Source organism: Delphinus delphis, chromosome 12 (assembly GCF_949987515.2).
Source record: "Delphinus delphis chromosome 12, mDelDel1.2, whole genome shotgun sequence".
In the NCBI taxonomy this organism is placed as follows: Eukaryota; Metazoa; Chordata; class Mammalia; order Artiodactyla; family Delphinidae; genus Delphinus; species Delphinus delphis.
The window spans coordinates 30,356,221-30,380,168 of record NC_082694.2 but is presented as its reverse complement, the minus strand read 5'-3'; the positions used below and the strand labels follow the sequence as shown (position 1 = coordinate 30,380,168).

Sequence of the window (23,948 nt, the reverse complement as noted above, 5' to 3'; positions counted from 1 at the left end):
GCTCTCCCCTCAAGTCTCCCAGGCGCCAGTCTGCACCCCCATTCTCCCGCTCCCTCCACACCAGCTTCTGCCCTCCCCTCAGGCCCGTCCTCCCCCTCTCCGTGCTCCAGTGTAGCCCCAAACACTAACCTCTGCCTCAATGTCACAGACACTTTTCACCGGCCACTTAGGAGGGGGTCAGGGGTTCTTTCTCAGCTTTGCAGAAAAAACATCCTTGTGACCCATGGCTGACTCTTAATCCCAGCCCCAGACGCTCTTAAATAACAGGAGGTCAGGTAAGGGAGGAGGCTGGGTCAGTGTAAGCAGGTGTTTGCAGGTCAAAGGAAGGGCTGAGGTGACTCTCTGCCCACTCAGGACCTCACACCTGGCATGACAAGAAAGGGATTCTAGTGGAATAAAAAACTTATTTCGTCTCAATCCCGGTCCCTAGAACAGAGCTCCTAAAACGCTTGGAATTTTCTGAGAGACAGGAGTGTCTTTTGTTATTCAAAACAAACCCTTTTCAACAACACTTGAGTTTATGCTAACAAGGGAACTGAGAATACACCCCTAGTTAGCTTCTAGATGGGAGGTAGTCTCAGAAAGACTAAACTCTCACCTCTCTTATTGGGTTATAAAAGCTCATAAACACCAAGAGAGATTCAAGGAGTTTTCAAGAAGTTTCCTGGCTGGTGAACACGCCTACATACTAGAAGGGCGTTGCACCCCACCTCCATGGGGACAGAGGCTCCCATGCTGCCAGGCCCCTTCTGTACCTCTGTACCCCTGCATGGGACTCTTCATTTGTATCCTTCATCATAAACTTTAATAGTAATTACAGGGCTTCCCTGGTGACGCAGTGGTTGAGAGTCCGCCTGCCGATGCAGGGGACATGGGTTCGTGCCCCAGTCCGGGAAGATCTCACATGCCGTGGAGCGGCTGGACCCGTGAGCCATGGCCGCTGAGCCTGCGTGTCCGGAGCCTGTGCTCCGCAACGGGAGGGGCCACAGCAGTGAGAGGCCCGCGTACCGCAAAAAAAAAAAAAAAAAAAAGTAATTACAGTGTTTTCCTGAGTTCTGTGAGTCATTCTAGTGAATTATCGACCTGAGACGGGTCATGGGGTTCCCCAGATTTGCCGTCGTCTGGGCAGAAGTGTGGCTGCCTGGAGAGCCTGCTTGCACCTGGCATCTGAAGTTGGGGTGGTCTTGTGGGACTGAGCCCCTCACCTGTGGGGTCTGTGCTAACTCCAGGGGTGAGTGTCAAAATTGAATTGAATTGTAGGACACTCAGCCGATGTCAGAAAACACCACACATCTAGTGTCAGAAGTGATGTCAGAAAACATCAAAGAGGACCTAACGTAATCCAAGATCTCACCTCAAGCTGACTGCATCCGTGCTCCCCTCAGTTGATCAGGTTCAGGACTAACTCAGAAGAAACTGCAGGGTAAGCCAACGTGCTGCTTTACAATGAGACCTGTAACTCCCAGGAGGAACAAACACTGCGTCAGGGGGTTCCTGCTGCTTCTGGACCAAGACCTAGGAGTGAGCCATCCCAGTGGAGCTGTGCAGCCCCAAGTTCCCACCCCCATGGGGGTGACCAGCTGGACAGAATCAGTAGCCCCAATGGCTAGTCAAGGCAGCCCTCCTGAAGTCTGTTCTGAGGATGACGGTAGATTCTCGCTCGTCGGTTCCCCATCAGTCCAGAGTTACAATCTTATCGAAATGGATCACATTTTCTTTATCTCATGAAAATCTAATTATGTCTTTGTCCCCTATCTCACCAGCGGCCCATTTACGAGATGTCAGTTTCCTTGCAAGTTGCTTGTTCCATCCAAATTGTGTTGATTTTTCCCGTTTTCACCTTCAGTCCCTGCATCTTATTCCCACAGTGTTTTCCCAAATGCTGGAGTCAGCCTCCCATAGGGCCCCGAGCACCACCTGAGAAGCCCACCGTCCGGCTTCCATGGTGGAGAAGCCACACTGAACGTTGCCTCCTCCTGCGGCCAGTCCAGGAGAGCAGCTTAGGTCCAGCAGGAGCCTGTGTCATGGACGGCCACTGTCAACGCAGCCACAGCCAGCCGGGAGCACAGCTCGTCGGCAGGGCGAGGAGGGGCGTGCCTGCCTACACCCAGCTCCTGATGCTATGGCAGTGTGTGTGTGTGTGTGTGTGTGTGTGTGTGTGTATGTGTATATATGTATTGTGTGATATATGTGTGCATGTGTATATTTGTATATGTGTATATTTGTGTATTGTGTATCCAAATATTGTGTATATGGTTATGTGTATTATGTGTATATGTGTGTGATATATGTGTGTATGCATATATGTATGTGTGTATACGTGTGTGCATGAGTATATTGTGCATGGTATGTATGTGTGTGTGTTTATATGTGTGTGTGTATATATGTGTGGTGTGTGTATATGTGTAGGTTTATGTGTGGTGTGTGGTGTGCATATGTGTGTGTGTGTATGTTTATGTGTGGTGTGGTGTGTGTGTGATATGTGTGTATGTGTTTATATGTGTGTGTGTATATGTGTATGTGTGTATATGTGTAGGTTTATGTGTGGTGTGTGGTGTGCGTATATGTGTGTATGTGTGGTGTGTGTGTGTGTGTGATATGTGTATGTGTTTATATGTGTATATATGTGTGTGTATATGCGTGGTATGTGTATATGTGCGTGTGTGTGTGTGTGTGTGTGGAGAATACAGAGCCACCATCCACAAGCCTGCTACCTCCTGCCAGTTGAAAGCTGAGCAGATAGGAGAGGACACAGGAAAATGTGAAGTCCATAACAGCACTGCCTGAGACCCCAGGAGTGTCCAAGTGGGAGGGGAGCTGCCAGAGGTACCCTCCAAGAGGTTTGTAAGAGGCCCAGGGGAGCAGCAGAAAAGAAAGGGCCTGCCTTGGTTTCTGTTTCCCCACATACAGGAAGGGCCCACGTCAGCCCTCTCAGGAGCTGTTTCCTCCTGGGCCTGAAAAGCTGAGAGAACCTCAAAAGCAGAACTTTGGAGAACCCTTGCTCAGCTAGAAGGGCGAGGTCTGGGCCAGGAAGGGGCACAGTCCTCCAGGCTTGATCAGCAGGACTCCTCCTCTCGCCCCCTTCCCTGTGCCCAATCCCCTCCCCACTCCAGGCTCCCAGCTCTTACTTCTCCCACAAGAACATAATCTGCTAGCAGGAAAGAAGCACCAGGAGGTTTCTAATCCTTGCCGAGAGGTTTCTCTGTTCTCTGGCCAGAAAAAATCAAATGGACATCTTATACATTAACACTTAGAACCACTCATTGGTCAGGACCTCTCACAGGTTGGTTGTCCCTGTCTCTGCTGAATGGTACAGGGCCGTCCTCCTAGAGATGCAGACCCTTAGCTTCAGACACCCCAGAAGTTTTTGATCAGCCATATCAACCCCTGACGACACAGGGTGAACAGCTGGGAGTGGCTGATCCCACAGTTTCGATGGAAGGAAGAGACCCACGGCTGCAAGCAGGGCCCTGGGCAGCTGTGAACTAACAGTCTCGCTCCTTCAGGCATCTCTCCCGGGATTAGTCTTGAGAACCATCCTGCCTTCGTGCTCAGTCTTCTGGCAGGGGTGAGGCTGAGCCCGTACCCAATGCCCAGGATTAAGCCTATGGCTCAATCAACATAACCCATCTCCCTGACCTCCATTACTGCTTCAGGGCTGGGCATGTGACCCAATGCTGGGCTTTTGCTGAAACTATTGGAAAGGGGAAATTCTTTCCTCTGAAGTTACAGAGCTGTGAGGTTCTAAGCTTGGAGCTACCCAGATCACCACTGGGGAGAGTCCGCCTGGCATCAGCGCCAAAGCAGAGGCAGTCAAGGGCAGGGCTGGAGACAGATAGCTTTGTGGCATGATGTGAGAAAGAGAAAAAAAGAAGGAAGGAAGGAAGGAGGGAGGGAAGGAGGGAGGGAGGGAAGGAAGAAAGGAAGGAAGGAAGGAAGAAAGGAAGGAAGGAAGGAAGGAAGGGAGGGAAGGAGGGAGGGAGGGAAGGGGAGGGGAGGGGAAGGAAGGGAGGAAGGAAGGAAGAGGGAGGGAGGAACGAGGGGAAAGAAGGAAGATAGATAGATACATAGATGCATAGACAAATAAAGCATAAAACAGAAAAATAAAATATTATAGCATGTACCTGCTCACAAGAGCTAGGATCAGTCAGTCAGTAAGAGTGGGTCAAAGATTTTTTCTCCTCTTCTTTGTATTCAAATACAAAAATATAGATTTTTTCAACAGCATTTCATTGCAACATTCAGAGAAGGCATGTCAATCATTGTTAGCCTGCAGAATTAGAAAAAATGTATAATACTATAATAAAATAAATACCCAAGTTAGATGAGACAAAATTCTCACCCATCCTTGGCTCCCAACTTTCCAGCTTATAATGGAAACAATCCTGGAATTTCATTAGACATATTATCGTGTCCATGACCTGAGACAAGGACTAAAGCTCTGTCAATGCTGGACTTCTTGGGTAAGGACCCACTGCCAGCAGAAGGGCAGGTACCCGTGTAGTGACCTCACTGGAGAGGTAAGCCCTGCCTGCGGGGGTAAGTGAGCCAAGGTCACACGGCAAGGCAAAGCAGCAGCCGTCCCAGTTTCCTGAAGGGAGGAGGGCCTGGCAATGCTACACTGGTTGGTTACAGAGTGGGGCACAGCCTCCAAATAAAAATACATCCTCACTGACCCAGGCTCCTTCAGTTTGCAGAAAAAGCAATGAGCAGGGTCATGGGGGCAGGTCGTATCGCAGGATACACGTGCACAGGACCCAGGAGTGTCAGGAGGGCTGGACTGCTTCTGAGGTGATTCCAGGAACCTCAGCAGCCTGGCTCTTGGGCCTTCACTCTGCTGCCCTCCCCTCTGTGTCTCGCCTATTCCCCCCTCTGCACCATTCTCTTTTCTCTGCCAGATATATTCCTCATGTGCTTTGCTTCTCTGCCTCACAGCTTCCGCGTATTCTTAGTTTCTGCAGGTGCCCCATGGTGGCCCCTCCAGCCTTTCTCTAACTCAGGGCCCTTCCAACTCAACTTCTCTCTGTTAACTGCCTCAATCCCTGGGTATTTCCAAGTTCAAATTCTTTTCCAGAGAAGTGTTCAGAGAGTCCCATTCATCCCTTCACATCAGGACCAACCAGAGATTCCTGGCCAGCCTTGTTCTTATCACTTCCTATTTACCCCAGTGGTGAGTGTCTTAGTCAATTCAGGCTGCTATAGCAAAAACATCACAGTCTAAGAGGCTTACACAAGGGAAATTTCTTTCTCACAGTTCTGGAGGCTGGGAAACCCAAGATCAGGATGCTGGCAGACTCAGTCCCTGGTGAGGGCTCTGTTCCTGGTTTGCGGATGGCTGTCTTCCGTTGTAAACTCACAGGATGGAGAGCAGACGGAGAGAGGCAAGCTCTCATGTCTCTTCTTTTAAAAAAAAAAAATTTAGTTATTTACTTTGGCCGCACCAGGTCTTAGTTGTGGCCCGTGGCATCTTCGTTGCGGCATGCGGGATCTAGTTCTCAGACCACGGATGGAACCCAAGCCCCCTGCATTGGGAGCATGGAGTCTTACCCACTGGACCACCAGGGAAGCCCCTCATGTCTCTTCTTATAAGAGCACGAATCCCATCATGAGGGCTCCACCCTGGTGACTTAATTACCTCCTACGGGCCCCATCTCCTAATACCAACCCAGTGGGGATTAGGGTTTTAACATATGAATTGTGAGGGGATGCATTCAGTCAGTGAGGGAGGCATCTCCTGCCCCAAATAATACAAGATGGCCAAACACATGACATCTGACGCTGGGCAGATAATATTCACGGCAGTTTACTAGTCACATACTGTCACAGTCCGGAAGAGGACACTGCGTACCATGCAGGGCCACACGGGGGTTACACCCAGGAGCAGAGGGAACCAGCAAGAGCCGTGAGAGGCCGGCTTTGCAGCAACAAGAGGATAGTGTGTCCCTGGTTCTGCAGGAGGATGTGATGGGCTTGTTTGAACAGTTTCTGGACTAGCAGGTTAGCGGAACCCAGTAGGTTGAAGACTGGGTGGAGTGCAGCTGGTCCAGTTAAGGGGAATTGGCCAGGTGCGGGGACATATCTGGTGAGAGCTGGGAAACTCAAAGTCAGGCTTTTTGAGGCCCTGTAAGCCTCAGAAAATATCACGGCAATAAGTGAAATTTTAGGCCTTACAATGCAAGCCTCTGAAACCGCTGCCCTGGTGACAAGTGCCCACCTCAGGGAAGGAGCTGGAGCGTGGGGCAGGGTCATGTGCTACTCAGCGTGGCAGCCCAGACGTGGCGACTAACACGCCAGGCGTGACAGCAAGATGGAGAGCAGTGTCATGTTTGGACACACAATGGGATAGTTCCCTAGAGGCAACCCTGAGTCCACAACTTGTATTTCATTTCTACATCAGCTTGTGCTGTGAGCACATAGCCGACACTGGGAAGAAATAACATCCTCCCGTAACTTGCTACTTCGAATTATGAAGAGTAGAAACAACCAAGTATTTCTTAGAGAAGACATAGCTGGCTTCCATGCCGACACATCCACCCCTGTGAGCTTGCCCGTCTTCACTTCCCTGACGCCCTTGCCCCCTCAGACCTCAGATGTCCCTGGAGCTGGCCTAACAAATGCTCCCTCGTGGACGCCATTGCTGACTGCCCATCCCTCGTCCATCACCATATTTTGAAAACCCCAATTGCCCCATGTTCCTTCAAGATTCCTCCTAATGCCCCTGACCTTAGCCCCGACCCCTTTGCACCCAGAACACCAGGCTGCTGGTCACAGTCACTGAAGGAAAACGTCCCCTCCCCAGGACCCTAAAGAGGACACCTAACTAGGACCCCAAGGAGGGGAGGGCCACTCTGCTGAGCCCGCCCCACACTCACACCGCACCCTTTCTGCTTCCTCTCTGCTCCTCTCCTGTCTGGTGCGGGCCTGGATTCCTGCCTCGGCCCCTGGATGGGGGATTTGGACCCGATGTCTGTGATCACGGTCTCTGTGAAGAGTGGGAAACCTGATGTGTCTCCCCATCGGGAGCAAAGGCAGAGAACAAAAGATGGTCCATGAACATCTGGGAGGAAAGACCACCAGGAGGGTCGTGACACTGCAGACACTGCAGTGGTAGCTCTGCTGCATTTCAACAAAAGCCAGAGATCAGTACTACTCATACTTCATGGCATTTCTGGGGCTGGAACATTCCTACTCTGTTATTTTGAACCCCCAACTGTTTCCTGAGGACACCCCAGAACTTCATGTCCGGGAGAGCAGATGTTGTTCCCCGCACATTCACCTGTACCCGCGGGAAGAAAACAACAAAAGAGATTGACCTTTTCCCAGGCAGCATTTTATTCTAATGAAGCTCAGAGGTGCCCTCTTCACTGAAGGCCCCTTCCCCTGCCCTCTGGGGAGAGAGGAGATGCAGAAGAAAGAGGAGGGGAGGCAGAAGGGCTCGGCAGACGGACTGGGTCCCAGAGTTTAGCGAGTGAGGGGGAGGGAGAAGCGCATGGACGCTGGTCCAGCTCTAAGGAGATACATTCCCATGTCAGCCCGAGATCTGAACCAGTCAAGCCCGTCCCAGGGAGGAAGGGTCTCAGATCTCAGAGGATGTGGATGTAGGGGGCGATGGGTACATGACATGAACAGGGTCTCCAAGAGCAGAGCTCTTCCCACTGAGAACACAGCCACCTCAGCAGGCAACTGGGAATTCTGGGGAGTCAACCAGAAAAGCCCTGAGTCTCAGTCTCCAGACAGTTGCTTGGGTGGTCGAAGCGACTTTCATGCAGTGAAGATGAGGCTTCTCTGAAGGGATGGGACGCCCCAGGGTGCTGCCCCAGATTGCAGGTTCTGATTCACCTCACTGGGTGAATTAGTGAACTTCTAATCCTCTCCACCCTCAGCTCCCATTTCAACCCAAGATCTCCTTTCCATTTCAGCTGACTCTGTGGGGTCAGAGAACTCCTAGCCAAGGCAGATAGACTCCCGGATGCCTTCAAGACAATTTCGAAACAAGAAAAATTAAAGTTCAAAATCACCCTGGAGTATGAAGGAGAGAGCCGCATTTCCTTGAATTCAACAAGCATTGGAGTTTAAAGTTCGAGCTTGGGGGCCAGTCCTGACATGGTTCTGATGGCATGTAGGGTCGTTCACAGATAAAAAGAAATTCATTGTCACAGGAGGCATCATTCCATAACTGCGATGAGGACATCTTTATATCGGCACAGTGTTCATTGTTCCCAGTGTTGTTGGGCTCACCTGGAATCCAGAACCTATGAAAGGAAAAAAACAAAGAAAAACGTATTTCCAGTGAATAACTGAGAGAGTTCAACCCCAGCTTTGGTGCCGGTTGATAGCATCTCAAGTTTTCCCATGCCTGAGAGGAAGGGGACCAGTGATCTGTCAACCTCTAAGCCTGCAATCACCCCCCAAGTCAGGGCCACACCAGCCCACAACTCTCAAGGCCCTACAGGAACACACAGTGCAAAGACCTAAACTTAGAACGAGGTCCCTGCCAAGTCTGGGTGGACGGCCATGGTGCCAAACCCCAGAGGGCACTGAGAGGCCATGAATTTGTCCCCAGTTTCACGGCCAATTAGTGGCAGAGGTCAGCTAGATCTCTGTTCAATGCTCCTGCCGCCCGAGGATGGGGAAGAATCACAAACCCTGTGGTCAGTAGGAACTATCACTCCACTCTTCATGCCCTGGCCCTGGCCCAAGAAAGTCAGTCTGGGAAGGAGGGTTCTTGGGGCTTACTTCACACTCTGGACCTTGTTGAACAGCGAGTCATCCACCCAGTACCAGTACCCCTCACTCCCTGCTTTGCTCAGGCCGATCCAATAGAGAAGTCCGCCTGCAGTCCTGTAGAGAAACTCCTGCAGAGAGACAGAATGAGCAGAGGTGCTGCCACGACTCCGAGTTGGAGCATCTGTCTCTCTGGGTGTTCTTCACCCATCCTCAGCGACAGCCCCTGAACCCACAGACACAGGGTTAGGACTCTAGACTCTGACTCCAGAGCCCACGATCTCACCTGCTCTGCTAGCCCACCTCCAGATGAAAGGAGCTCGTTCAATATTCTGCCTCAACAGGTACGGGACTTCTTGGGTTAGACAGTGTCATTAATTCTATTCACAAATATTTCTATTTTCTGGGCACATGGAAAGATTGTACTACCCTGCCCTCTTTGAAGCTACAAATACTGCATCATTTATTTGGTCAATGAAATGTGAGCTGAAGCGATGTCCGTTGCTTCAAGCAGAAGCTTTAAGAGCCAACACACAATGTGCCATGTTCCCTTTTCTCACCTCAGCAATTGTGGAAACATATGTTGAGATGAAATCTCCTTTGACCTAAGCCCTGAGTAACCACAGTGAGCAGAACCCTTTGCTGACCCTCATTGGACATGCAGTGTACAAGTGAGAAGTAATTCTGAAGAATTACTGATATTTGGGGATTTTTGTCACTGCAGCATAATCTTGCCCATCCTGCCTGATACAGCTACCAATACACCCCTTTCCTAGAGCCCACAGGACAGCACTCACCTGTTCACTCTCTGAGGTCACTGAAGTCAAGTGTGAATCCCTGGACAAGCAGAACTGCTGGGCACTGTACCAGGTCCTTGTGACTTGAGAAGAGTAATAGAAGTTCCCCCTGAAGTACTTCCAGCCTTGAGAAACCATCTGTAGGATGTCATCTGGAGAACAAGAGTGAAATATGTACTCTGGTGTTCCTGTTTTCTCTGGTGCTGGCTAGGTAGGGATCCTTGAGTGGGATCCCAGAGACAGAGTGAATGGGGCTGGGCTCTGGGGGTCTTTGGGTCCTTGTGTAGGAGCTTGGGGACATTCCCTCAGATCCTGAAAGTCTGACTGAGATTGGTAGAGTCTCTGGGCTCAGAGAGGGGAGAGCGAGAGAGGCTGAATCAGGAATCTGTCTCTCTTGTGAGGAGGAGTAATTTTCCATTGGCCATCACAAGTGTCTGAGCCCCTGGGCTCTAGGTAGAGACTAATGGAAAATGGCTGGCTTTGGATCAGGACAAAGAGACTCCCTAATGCCTTCATATTCTATGCCTTGGTGTGGGAACCCTGGCTGGTCCCTAGTGCCTTCTCTCCTGAACAGCCCCTAAGCCCTCCCCAAACCCAGTGCTGAGCCCTCTCTTCTTAACTTTCCAGCCATGGCTGCCCTGCTCCTCTCTCCCTTCCCTTCACACACACCAGCCCAGTGATGTCATGCCTAAGACTGGCAAGGTCCCACGGGCCACTGGTCAACTTGCAACGTTCTTTTCTGAGTCACGTACTTTGCTGTTGCAACAACTGGCTGATATTCTCCAAACCTCCCTGGAGTCCCCGGACCTTTGCGTTTAAAGCACTGGCTTTATCCAAATCTCTTTTTAGCTCCGGGATTTGAGCATTGAACTTATCGACTTCTTCCCAACTACTTGTTAGCATCTGCAGCCGTGCATTGGCTTCCTTCACGCTGGTTTCCAACCTCCGGATCTGAGAACGCACACGATCCAGGCTGGCATTCACCATCTGGACCTGAAAGCCAGCTGCCGCCACGCCACCTCTATTCCTCTTTATTTCAGAGCTCAGGGTGCTGATGTTGTCCACACGACCTTTCAGCAACTGGGCATTGGTCTTGACATCCGATACTGTGCCCATAAACCAGGGATCTGGATATGAGACAGTCAAGAGGTCAGCCAAGGGGATCCCCAGGGACTGGAGTGGGGCTGTTGCCAGGGTAATAAAAGGAAGGGGAGGGAAGGGATGGGCTCAAGCTTCCCAAGGACCCAACCCAAGGAGCAGTTGCCTACCCTCCACTCATTCATAATGAATTCATTCAACAAACATGCGATGGGCACCTTCCGTGCACCAGGAACTCTGGGAGAGGCAGATCATGCAAAGATCGACAAAACACGGGCTCTCTGTTAGAGACTCTCACGGGTAAGCAGAAGAGGGGGTTAGAATCCAGTTCTAAATTTTCTTTGCATGTTCACGGCGCATTTGGTAAAGGGATGCCTTCAGACACCACTTTGTCATATTTCCCATGTCCCTCTAGGCCGCACGGCTTATGACTACCCATAAGCCCCTCGCGGCTATGGAAGGGAGAGCCTATGCAGACTTCTAATCTGGAGGTGATCTCTTCTCCAGAGAATACAAAAAGGGAGAATTACGAAACCACTTCTTCTCTTCCCTTGTCCCACCCCCTGTCACACTCTGTTCAGGCCACAGGCCACAGAGGAAACCAAAAATAAGCCAAGTGGGCTCAAAGCAGAGGAGACTCTGCTCAAGTCCAAGACCAAGTCCAAGTCCAAGACCAAATATGTCCCGAGGCCTTGAAGGGAGAGTGCAGATGTTCCCTCCACCTGCTTTCTGGAGACCTAATGAGAGGAAGAAGAAGCAGAGGCCATGAGGCTTGGCAAAGCCAGAAGAGGGAGAAAGATACATCACACATCCAGTGAAGAAGTAGGAAGTCTCCCTTGACATGACCTTTGTGGGAGCAGGAGAGTGAAGAGAAGGGGTCCTGTGGTGGGGGGGCAGTGATCCCTAACACTAACCCTAACCCTAACCCTAACCTGTTGGCCAGGTTCTCCATCTAGTCAGTTAGGGCTGAGGATACAGTTGGGACACCATCCCTTGTGGGGTCAGGAAACATCATGCTCACTGTTGGGGGCTACCCACAAGGCTCTCGATCAAAGGGACACGAAACTCAGAGAGGAAGGAGGAAATGACACAGGATGAAGATGGGCGAACATTTCTTGGGGACTAAAGAGCGTGTCCTAGAGCACAAGCATGCTGATCCCCGTCAGGAAAATCTCCCCAGAATTGTAAAGGAAGGAGCAGCAGCTGATCTTACGGGGGACGGCGGGGGTGTGGAGGTGGGAGGGGACTTTCTGACTGCACGTGGAAAGAGGGGAAACAAGACAAATGAAAAAGCCAGAGGCAGGAGAGACCACCAGAGAGCGGGGGAGAGAGGGAGCCGACTGGCCATGGAGAAGGATGGAGCCCAGGTGGAAGCTGAGGACTTACAGAGAATGGCCTGCAGCAGGACGGAGGCGACCAGGACCAGCATCAGGAAGATGACTGCAGCACGGACTGTGAGAAGTCTTCCCAGAACCAGAGATGGACGCGTCTTGGGAGGAGGCTCTGCAGGAAGAAGAGGAGAGCGTTTGTTGGACCAACAAACTGTGGGTTTGGGCACAGAGCCCTGAGCAGATTCTGCACCGTAACCCTCCTGGCACAGGTGCTCCCGGCCAGCTCTCTCCCCAAAGTTCTTTTATCTAGAGGAAAAGGGAAGTGACCCCCAGAAGTCATTGTGTTATCCCAAAGTTCCCCATTCCTGGCTTAAGCACCTAGGCTACAGCTCGGTCCTCTCCTCAAGGGCCTGAGCTTTCAGGAAGAGGCCATTTGTCATCTTCTCCAGGGGGTCTATTACATGGGCACTTTAACTACCTTGTCCTCAGGCTAAGCTTTTTCTAAGACGGCTCTCATCCATCTTCCATCCTGCCTTCCATTCACCCCACAAATACATATTGAATGCCTTCTAGATACCAGGCACTGTGCTAGGACTGAGACACAAAGCTGAAGAGCTCACAGTCCTTGTACTCAAAGAGCTCACCATCTGGCAAGAAAGACAGACCTGAGCAAATAAATTACAATACAGGGTGATAAGCATAACGATAGAAGAATATGCACAGTTCAAGGGAAATACAGAGACTGGAGTAATTTTAAGAAGTTCTGGGTAGAGGGATTAACATATTGGAAAGTATGGAGTGCCTGGCAAATTATAGGTAGTTTGGCACTGTTGGAGTATAGAGTATCAATATATGACCTGAGCAGGGAGGGCCTGGGCTAAGGAGGCACCTGGGGTCAGATCATAAAGATCCTTTTGGGTCGTGTTAAAGAGCTTGAACTCTGGCTTATAGGTGATGTGGAGCCAGTGAAGGACTTTAGGCAGGAGAGAGACAAGGACAGGAACACTGAAGAAAAATCAGTCTGATCGTGGTGAGGGGCAGAGATCAGGGTGTGGGGAGTCTGGAAGCAGGGAGACCAGTAAGCAGACCACTGCAATAAAATATTCTACTTCTGTTTAGGGCATCTTAGATGATAGAATATCCCTCTATAAAATGGGGCTTGGAGATTCAAACTAAATGTACAATTTGGCTTCTCCTCTCTGCTTCCTGCATTTGTGAGGGTCTCAGACAATGTGGGAGGCCCAGCAATATCAGACCAGGAGCTGCTCTTTCATTCATGGGAGATGCTTAGGGCAGAGAGGAGCTGATTTGGGGCTCCATGAGGGACTAAGTTTTCTCCTGGGAAGCTTCTGACACTTTGAAGAAATCTGCCACATCTGAGAAACCTGGTATATAACAGATTCTAAACAAATATTTCTTGGAAGGTAGGAAAGAGAGGAAGAGAGGGAGAAAAGGAGAAGAAGAAGGAAGTCAGTCCAGATAATTGGATGGATTGATGGATGGATGGATGAGTGGATAGATAGATGGAAGATGGATGGATGGAAAATGGATGGATGGAAAATGGATGGATGGATGGATGGAAGATGGATGAATAGATGAAAGAGAAATGAATAGAATAATTGATGGCTGGTCATGACTCAACTCTGAGATTCCAGCCTGTGGACTGGAATCTGTCTTCTGGAAGCTACTGCATCTTTCTGTGGCCTCCAGCAGTTCTCATTCATTCCCATAGTAAAGGCATGAGGCAAGTGTGGTTTTAAACCTTACCCAAAAATGCATAACAACTCTGGCCACAGGACTAGAAACCTGACCGGGCTTCCCTGACCCTGAGCCATGGAGCTGGATGACAGGTTGGTGTCAGGGACCAAGGCTGGAGGCTAAATGGTCAGGGCCAAGGAGATCGCTACCTTTACTTGCAGAGGCTTCTACTGCCTTTGATATTGGAGAGGATCCCAGCTCCCTCTCCGACCAGTTCATTGTGATTACAGACCCATTGCTGCTCCCCTCTCCAGGCTGAATAGGCCTCAGACTAGAGCTGTTTCTCTGACTGGTTGAGGGAAACCAGAGAAGACTCCACACCACCCTTTCCAAGTGTTGGGAAGGAAGCTGGATCACAAGGGTGGTGTTCCTCTCATCCTGTCTCATTTCCTCCCTACCCACATACCGTCCAGGCCCGCCGTCTGCTCTGAGCTTTGACGTTAGCTAACCCCACAAACTGAAGGCCTCACTCCTAATTCACTGCCAGTCTCTGAACATTTATAACCACGCCTGTTCTCTTCAAGCCACTCACCTAGTTGAAGAGCCTTGGTTCTACCAGGGCTCAGAAGGAGTCAGAATGTTCTGTTTCTGGGCTCTCAGGCTTGTTACCCAGCCTAATCCCAGGATCACGTCAGCCCTTCCGCTCCTGGTTCCTGGCCTCACATCCACGTCCCAGGGCCTGGGGATGGAGAAGAATCCAAGTTACTTTGGATTCTTGGTAGAAAGTACCACTGGGGTCCTGGTCTCCTCCTGAGGCATCTGAGGGAGAGCAGCTGCCACATAACACCTTGGAATGTCTGTCCCCTTCCCTCTCTGTTGAAAAGTTGACTTTCCCCAACCTCTTCTGTTATGTAGCATGAGTGATTGGTAGAATGCCCATGTGCCCTCCCAGTGGTCCCAGGAAAGGATCTGGAAGCCTCGCCAAGCTGGGACGGGACTCACTGCGTAAGCTGGGACTGGGCTTGGAGGGCATTTACTCCAAGTGATGGAAATGGAGGCTTCAGGTGAGTGTTCTGCTGATAGCTGTACAAAAGGCTGATCCAGCATGAGGGAGATAGGCAAGAAGCAACCGCAATCCTGTGGGCCCTCTGGGGTTTCGGAGATGGTTTCTGTAAAAGTCCTGACCATGAGGAGTTTCATTTCCCACTTTGCAGGGTCATGAGCTATTTTCCTCTGGCCATGCTTATCCGCAGGTATTTCCTGAGCAGTCTCCCGGAAAAGACCAAGTGGGAGGTGGGTGCCTCAGCCTCACTTTCCAGCCAGGAAGGAGGGCGATTCTCCCAGACATTTAGGAGATCCCCGCTCTTCCAAACAGAGGAGGAACTTTGGGCCAGATCTAGAGTAACCAAAAATCACTGCTGTGATGAGAGAGAGGGAAGTCAGTGCTCATGTTTCTGTTGCCCCACTACCATGCTCCTGGGGTTCTAAGGCCTCCTCTGGATAAGGATGCAGGAACGAAACAGTTTGGCCGCTCTCCCCTTCTCTGGTTGGGACTCTCCTTATGCTTGGAGGTAGACCATAGGCATAATCAATGGGAGTGGAAAACAGACCACTGTTTGAAATGCCCCAGCAGTGCTGGGGGTCATCTCCAAGGAGTGGTGATCTGAGTCCCTCCATCCAAGGCACAGAGGAAACTAAAGTAGACAACAAACCAGGGAGAGGGGTTGGAGGAGGCTGGGAGGAAGGGAGGGGAGGGGAGAATGAGATGAGAAAGGAGACAGTTACGACAGCTGGTCAGACTGATTCATAGGGGACTCCTGTATATAATGTGATGCAGTATTTGACCAGCAGGTCCCAGATAACCAAAGGAATCCATGCCACTCTCTGGATGTGTGCCCTGGGAACAGGGGATAGGGCAGAGAAACCAAGAAGAAAGAAATGGTAGGTGGGGCCCTTCAACCATCCTTTCCTCTAGAATGCCTGCTCTGCACCAGCTGCAAAGAGAAAGAAAACCATGGACCCTGCCCTCAGAAACAGTGCTTCTCTTGGGAAAACATGGCATCCATCATCCCAGGGAGAAGGGAAGACTTTCCCAAGACTACAGGGGGCCTCCCCAGCTCTCTCTTGACCCTGGGAATGAGTTCCTCTTTTTTAGAACATTGTGTGAGGGCAATGTTTCTCTGGCACAGTGACAATGGGCTAGACCTCAGTGAACAGGCAGTTATGTCTGGTGCGATCATAAATAATGTGGTATGGATATGGGGGGCCGCCTGGCTGCATGGAAAGATCATTGTGTGCCAGGCAGAGGAGGCTGCTCTGAACTATCAGGGTCAAAGAGCCCTTGCCTGTGTCCTTAGTGAGAGGGCAAATTCATGGCAGGAAAGTAACACAGGGCTCTTGGGAAAAGTATGCATAGTTTCTTTCCTTTTGTATCTTTTATTTCTTTATTAATGATATTCATGATAGAAAAAAATCCAGGTGAGTGAAAAGAAAAAAAAAAGTATCTACCATACAGAAAAAAAAAGCTGTCCACACAGTTCATTCTTCCTATCTACATGTATGTATATAAGTATTTACATCTATATCCATACCTATACCTAACTATAACTGTGTATATATTTATGTAAGTATTGAATGGGACAGCTCCTGTATCTTTTCCCCAGCATCATTCCCATCTCCATTTCTGATACGAAGAGTCCCCTTCCTTTGGGAAACTACGCCCCCTTCTCACCCCCCACTTCGCTTGGCTCAGAGCCAGTGTCCACAGGTTGAGTTTTTAACACAACCCATTACTCTGACATTGAGTCTTCTGCTTCCTGCTTCCACTTTTAAGGCCTCTTACATTGGGCCCACCCAGATAATCCAGGATAGTTTCCGTATCTTAAAGCCAGCTTATTTATTTATTTAGCCGTGTCACAAGGCTTTCAGGATCTTAGTTCTCTGACCTGGGACTGAGCCCACACCCTCAGCAGTGAAAGCACCAAGTCCTAACCACTGGACCATCAGGGAATTCTTAAAGCCAGCTTACTAGCAGCCTTAATTCCACTTTGCCATGTAACTTAATGTACTTCCAGGTTCTGGGATTACGATGTGGACATCTTTGTGGCCATTATTGTACCTACCACACTTCCTCACCATATTAAGTTAGGGTAGCCTTAATAGAAATTTTGGTATATATCCCTGAAGTTTGAGAGATAAACAGGCTGGTACTTGACACATGAATGAAAGGTCTAAGGCCTTCAGTAGGTGATAATAAATAAATAGTAGGATGGGACTTCCCTGGTGGCACAGTAGTTGAGAGTCCGCCTGCCAATGCAGGGGTCATGGGTTCAATCCCTGGTCTGGTAGGATCCTACATGCCTCAGAACAACTAAGCCTGCGAGCCACAACTGCTGAGCACGTGCGCCCCAACTACTGAGCCCACATGCTGCAACTACTGAAGCTGGCAGGCTCTAGGGCCCACATGCCGCAGCCGCTGAGCCTGTGTGCTGCAACTGCTGAGGCCCACGTGCCTAGAGCCCATGTTCTGCAACAGGAGAGGCCACCGCAATGAGAAGCCCATGCACCGCAGTGAAGAGTGGCCCCCGCTTGCTGCAACTAGACAAAGCCTACAAGCAGCAACGAAGACCCAATGCAGCCAAAAGTCTTTTTATAAAATTAAAAAATAAATAAATAGTAGGATAAACAAACTGTGTTACTTCTAAACAATGGAATATAATTCAGCACTAAAAAGAAATGAGCTATCATGGTACTAAAAGAAAAACAGATACATAGGTCAGTGAAACAGAATTGAGAGCCCAGAAATAAACCCACACATATATGGACAATTAATTTATACAGACAAGCAAAGAACATACAAGAGAAAGAATAGTCTCTTCAATAAATGATGTTGGGGAAACTGGACAGCCACATGCAAAAAAAAATGAAACTAGACCACTATCTCACACTATACATAAAAATCAACCCAAAGTGGATTAAAGACTTGAATGTAAGCCATAAAACTCCTAGAAGAAAACACAGGCAGTACACTCTTTTTGACATCAGTCTTAACGATATCTTTCTGGATATGTCTCCTCAGGCAAGGGAAACAAAAGCAAAAATAAGCAAATGCAACTACAACAAACTAAAAATCTTCTGCACAGCAAAGGAAACCATCAACAAAATGAAAAGACAACCAATCATTTGCAAATGATATATCTGATAAAGAGTTAATATCCAAAAAATATAGAGAACTTATACAACTCAATAACAAAATCAACTTGGTTAAAAAAATGGGTAGAGGGCTTCCCTGGTGGCGCAGTGGTTGAGAGTCCGCCTGCCGATGCAGGGGACACGGGTTCGTGCCCCGGTCCAGTAAGATCCCACATGCCGCGGAGCAGCTGGGCCCGTGAGCCATGGCCACTGAGCCTGCGCGTCCGGAGCCTGTGCTCCGCAACGGGAGAGGCCACAACAGTGAGAGGCCTGCGTACTGCAAAAAAAAAAAATTTCTGTCTGTTATTTTCACAGACGTAGAAAACAAATTTACGGTTACCAAAGGGGAAAGGTGGGGGAGGGATAAATTAGGAGCTTGGGATTAACAGACACATACTACTATAAAAGAGACAAACAACAAGGACCTAGTATATAGTACAAGGAATTATGTTCAATATCTTGTAATCACCTATAATGGAAAAGAATCTGCAAAAGAATGTATATCTCTTAGCTGTATACTTGAAACTAATACACATTGTAAATCAACTGTACTTCAATAAAATTTTTTTTAATAAAATCAATTTATCCTTGGATTCAAAAAATAAAAAGAAATGAGCCATCAAGCCATGAAAGGACAGGGAGGAAACTTAAACGTATATCATTAAGTGAAAGAAGCCAATCTGAAAGGGCTACATACTGTATGGTTCCAATTCTATGGTATTCTGGAAAAGACAAAACTATGGATACAGTAAAAAGATCAGTGGTTGCCAGGGGTTATGGGGGAGGGAGGGATGAATAGGTGAAGCACAGGATTTTTAGGGCAGTGAAACTACTCTGTGTGATACAGTAATAGTGGATACATGTCATTACGCATTTGTCAAAACCCATAAAATGTACGACAACAGGAGCTCACACTAATGTGAACTATGGACTTTGAGTGATAACGATGTGTCAAGCAGGCTCATCGATTGTAACGAATGCACCGCTCTGGTGGGGTGTGTTGAGAGTGGAACAGGCTGGAGGCGCCCTCTAGAGGCAGGGAGTATGTGAGAACGCTCCATACTTTCTGCTCAATTTTGCGGTAAACCTAAAACTGCTCTAAAAAATAATCTATTTTAAAAGAAGGGGAGGGACTTCCCTGGTGGCACACTGGTTAAGAATCCATCTGCCGGGCTTCCCTGGTGGCGCAGTGGTTGAGAGTCCGCCTGCCGATGCAGGGGACACAGGTTCGTGCGCCGGTTAGGGAAGGTCCCACATGCCGCGGAGCGGCTGGGCCCGAGAGCCATGGCCGCTGAGCCTGCGCGTCCGGAGCCTGTTCTCCGCAATGGGAGAGGCCACAGCAGTGAGAGGCCCGCCTACCGCAAAAAAAAAAAAAAAAAAAAAAAAAAAAGAATCCATCTGCCAATGCAGGGGACATGGATTCGAGCCCTGGTGCATGAAGATACCAAATGCCGCGGAGCAACTAAGCCCGTGGGCCATAACTACTGAGCCTGTGCTCTAGAGCCCACACCGCAACTACTGAAACCCGCGCACTCTAGGGCCCACGTGCCACAACTACTGAGCCCGCATGCTGCAACTACTGAAACCCATGCGCCTAGAGCCCATGCTCTGCAACAAGAGAAGAACCAGCAATGAGAAGCCCAAACACTGCAACGAGGAGTAGCACCCGCTTGCTGCAACTAGAGAAAGCTATGTGCAGCAACGAAGACCCAATGCAACCAAAAATAAATAAAATTTTTTTAAAAAAAGAAGAAGGGGAGAAAATCTAAGGCAAGAAGCTTTAGCTAACTACTGCATTGGGACAGCAGAGTGGGGAAGAAAAGCAAAATATAAAGATGAAATCTCTTCCAGAGTTTGATGGGGAAAAAATGTGTGTCAATGGACCAGACCTACCTCCACCGTTCCCTTCCACCCCCGCCCCCTGCCCTGCACCCTCTCCCTGCAGGAAACTCTTCTTAATTGATTGAGAGGGACTGAGCCAATATGGACCACCTGGATGAGTGTGGGGCAGGACCACAGAAAGCAGGCGCTGAGGTCAGGCCATAAGCAGACAGCCTGTGCAAAAGGAAAGCCATTGAGAGACCTGGGCAATGCAGGTCTCCTGAAACCCCCCAAACACATGCCCAGGAAAATGAATTGATATTTACAATATGCTGCGTCCAGAGGCATGAATACCAGATTTCAACTGTTCCCATCAAGGAAGACCTTTCTGACACCTGTAGCAAGCTACAATTTGGGAGTGGGGCAGGTAGAATGAAGAAGAGAGAAAGGAAGGGAACAAGATAAAAGCCAAGCCCCCCCCGCAACATCTCATATTGAGGAAGGGGAGAAACTCAAATCTGATGGGCATTTTCCCTTTTGTGATTTTTTGACTCGATGTTTTGATTATATTAATGTGACTAGAAAAGCTATAACACCTGCCTGAGGTTCGATCCAGGGTGAAAAAGAACAAGAAACGAAAGCAAGTTTGAAGGGCAATCATAAAGTTACTGTCTAACTAGTCCCGCTCATTCAGTAAACCACTTACTGAAGGCTAGTTAACCGTTAGAAGTCCCCAGAGCTCTAGAGACCACAGACCCAACATGGGGCAAGAATCATAGCTTCTTTCATCCACCTGTGCCCCCAGGCTTTCTTCTCAGGCTCATCCAAAACTTGGCCTACAAGGACCTACTCTATAGTGCAGGTAACTATATTCAGTATCTTGTAACAACCTATATTGAAAAGAACCTGAAAAATATCTATATATGTATAACTGAATCACCTTGCTGTACACCTGAAACTAACACAACATTGTGAATCAATAAAAAAAGAATATATGACAACTGTAAAAAAAAATAAAATACATATAGTTTTGATGTGATTCACCATGCTAAATATACTGATTATATAAATTAGTGTTGACTATTTTCTTTCCCATAAAAAAGTCTATATTATTACTTCTAATGGAACCCTAGTATTCTATTGTATTATATAGCTATAACAATTTATGTAACCAATTCTTTATTAGTAAACAATTAGGATGCTTTCAGTTCCTCATCACTATAAACAACCTCACAATGAATATCTTTCAGCAATATCTCTGTGTTGTATCCATGATTATTTCCTTAGGATAAATTCCTATAAGCATAATTGCTGGACTAAAACATGTATTTTTTTTAAAAAAAATAGATTTTGTGATAAGTTTGGACAATTATGCTCTAGAAAGGTTTGTATATAATAGAACAAATCATTTCTCCTGGACCCTCATCAACAGTGGGAGTGAGTAATTCTTTTCTTCTTTTGTACCCATATTATAGCCAATTTTTATATTGCATTTTCTTGATAGCTAGTGAGATTACTGAAGACTTCACATGTTTTCTCTGACGTGTGTTATTGTCCTTTGTGGATGGAGTTTATTATTATGATTGTCTTCATTTGTAAGCATGCTTGAAATATTAAGCATATTAAACCATTGTCATGTGCTAAGAAAACACACAACAATCCACCCAAAGGGAACTGAGCCTATAGACTAGGCTCATAGAGCAAATAAAGAGTTCTGGAATGCAACAACTGACATTGCTAAAATACAAAACAGATAAAATTCTTAGAAAGTACATGCAATAAGCTCTACTAAGCAGCTGGCCACAGACCTAGAACATTTGACAACTTTACTGGTGATTTCAATGGGACTCCAGATGTTTCCAAACTTGAACTCTCATCTTAGGCTTCGTATTTTGCTTTTCCAGTTTCACTAATGACAAAAACATGATTCAAATCCCTGAAGTAGTCATTATGGTCAAGAGCATATCCTACAACAAGCTTGTCTGGAATTTCAAATCCAACAAAGTCAGCCTATATCCAACACTTCGAGGGGTCCTTTTCACCAGCAAGTTTGCAACCTTGACCATCTTTGGATTACGCTGCTTGACCAAGGAAAGCAAGGTTTGCATGGTTTTGCCAGTGTCAATTATATCTTCAACAATCAAGACATCTTTTCCAGTGAAAGTTAAGAGATCATCTCCACCAATTACTTTTATGTCGCCTGTTGGCTGGTCATTGCAGTAGCTTTTCAGTCTGATAAAGTCTACAGTCATAGGAAGGGATCTATCACTATTTCTGTTCAGGGCTTTGATGTAATCCAGCAGGTCAACAAAGAATTTATAGCCCCCCTTGAGCACACAGAGGGCCACGATGTGATGTCCTCCCATTTCCTTCATCACATCTCAAGCAAGCCATTCAGTCCTGTCCATAATTAGTCCATGAGGAATAAACACCTTTTCCAAATCCTCAGCATAATGATTAGGTATACAAAATGAATCTAGGTCATAACCTGGTTCATTATCACTAACCTCAAATCCAAATAGTTCCTCTCATCTAACAGTAGGGGGAAAAAATCACCAAAAAAAGCTAAGTGATTCCTTAAAAGCCCAAACTTCTAGAAGTCTGAGATTGTTATAATCAACCCATGAGGTGCCTTCATAGAGATGCTCTAAGGCTGTTTGTGTAGGACCACGTATTGGTCATCTTGGTATGTCCAGTCCCAAGACACTGGGGCTGCGGGTCGCCACAACGGAGCTGGCTGGCGTGCTGGAGTGCAGGCTGATTGTTGAATGAAAATGTCTGGCAGCATTGGTCCAGAGTTAAGAGTCTTGAACCAGAAATGGAAAAGAGATGTGAGCCACCTTGTGGCCAAAAAACAAACCTCAAGACTCTGTAGCCTAAGTGCCCTAGGGTTGCAAGTGTGTGCACGGGGCCTTGAGTGGCCTACCGCCTGTCGGTCACACACATGGAACACAGAACACGTGCCCAGAAAATCAAAAACACGCCCAGAACTTCTCACCAGAGTGAATCAGATGCCACCGCTGCGTGACTGAGACAGTAATGCACAGTCTCGGAGATATCGGAGGTTCTTCAAAGGACATCTCCGGAGTCTTCTCTGATGGCCAACCTTCCCTGATCCTGCCCCATTTTCCAAGTCTTCCCCTTGAGTCTGAGAGCAAGGGGTTCCCTTCCCAATAAATTCTTTTTATGCTTAAACTATGCCGACATGGGCTTGTAATTCCAATCAAGAACCCTGAGTGACAGATCCACCAACATAGCTCCTTTCCTATTGACTGACACCGTTTTCCCAAAGTGTGTTGCATGGGACACTAGTCCAGAAATATGCTCTGCCCAAAAAGGGTTCCAAGATTAAATAAGTTTGGTAAATATTCCATGCTGTGTGCCTTCTTAGAGATTCATGGTAACTGTGAGCATATTAAAGATTCTGAGACATCTTATGCTAAGAAAAGCTGTTTAGGGAATTCCCTGGTGGTCCAGTGGGTAGGACTCCGTGCTTTCACTGCCGACGGCCTGAGTTTGATCCCTGGTCGGAGAACTAGTATCCCACAAGCCGTGCAGCACAAAAAAATAGAAAAGCTGTTTAACATTGTTTATATCAGAGGTTTCCGTTACTGCTTTTCTTTTATGCTTACATGATGGATGACACTTCTCACTCTGAGAAACCCTGGCCTAAAGCCATGAAAGGAAGATTCAGAGAGACTGCAGTTTCCTCAGATTTCCAAGTTCTAGTTTGCTCTGAAGTCTTGCTACCTTCCCGGTTTAATCTCACAAAGACTCATCAGCCCCTTCACAGGTGTCCATACTAAGCAGAGAATTTCAGCACCATTCTGTTGAATAATCTGTACCTTCCGCATTAATTTCAGATGTTTCCTTTGTTTGACATTTATAAAGTGTTTTATTCTGGCGTCTGTTAAGAGTCTATTTTGTTTCAGTCATCTTTGAATTCTGTCAATATTACCAAACTAATAACTGCTTTACAAAATATCTTAAAATATGACAGGTCCCCTTTTTTAACCTTTTTATTAATTAAAATTTTCTTAGCCATCCTTAACTTGTTCTTTCAAATTAACTGTTGGCAAGTTACAAAAACAGAGTACTATTAAGAGTGTAAGTAAAAAAAAAAAAGTGTAGACTTCCATGATGGCACAGTGGTTAAGAATCTGCCTGCCAGTGCAGGGGACACAGGTTTGATCTCTGGTCGGGGAAGATCCTGCATGCTGCGGGGCAGCTAAACCCGTGAGCCACCACTACTGAGGCTGCGTGCCACAGCTACTGAAGCCCGTGTGCA

General features: G+C 47.9%; 1 protein-coding gene and 1 pseudogene across 1 annotated transcript; both read right to left on the bottom strand.

Moving 5' to 3' along the window:
• Positions 1-1,381: 1,381 nt before the first annotated feature.
• CD207 (CD207 molecule) lies at positions 1,382-14,681 on the bottom strand. The gene is made up of 7 exons (XM_060027531.1): positions 14,651-14,681; positions 12,006-12,122; positions 10,274-10,648; positions 9,522-9,673; positions 8,737-8,855; positions 8,104-8,252; positions 1,382-1,416 (listed from the first exon to the last, which is right to left on the bottom strand). Exons 1-7 carry the CDS (start codon positions 14,679-14,681, stop codon positions 1,382-1,384), a joined length of 978 nt encoding a protein of 325 aa, XP_059883514.1.
• Positions 14,682-21,538: 6,857 nt separating this feature from the next.
• On the bottom strand, positions 21,539-22,298 carry LOC132435393 (hypoxanthine-guanine phosphoribosyltransferase-like; annotated as a pseudogene).
• Positions 22,299-23,948: the final 1,650 nt, after the last annotated feature.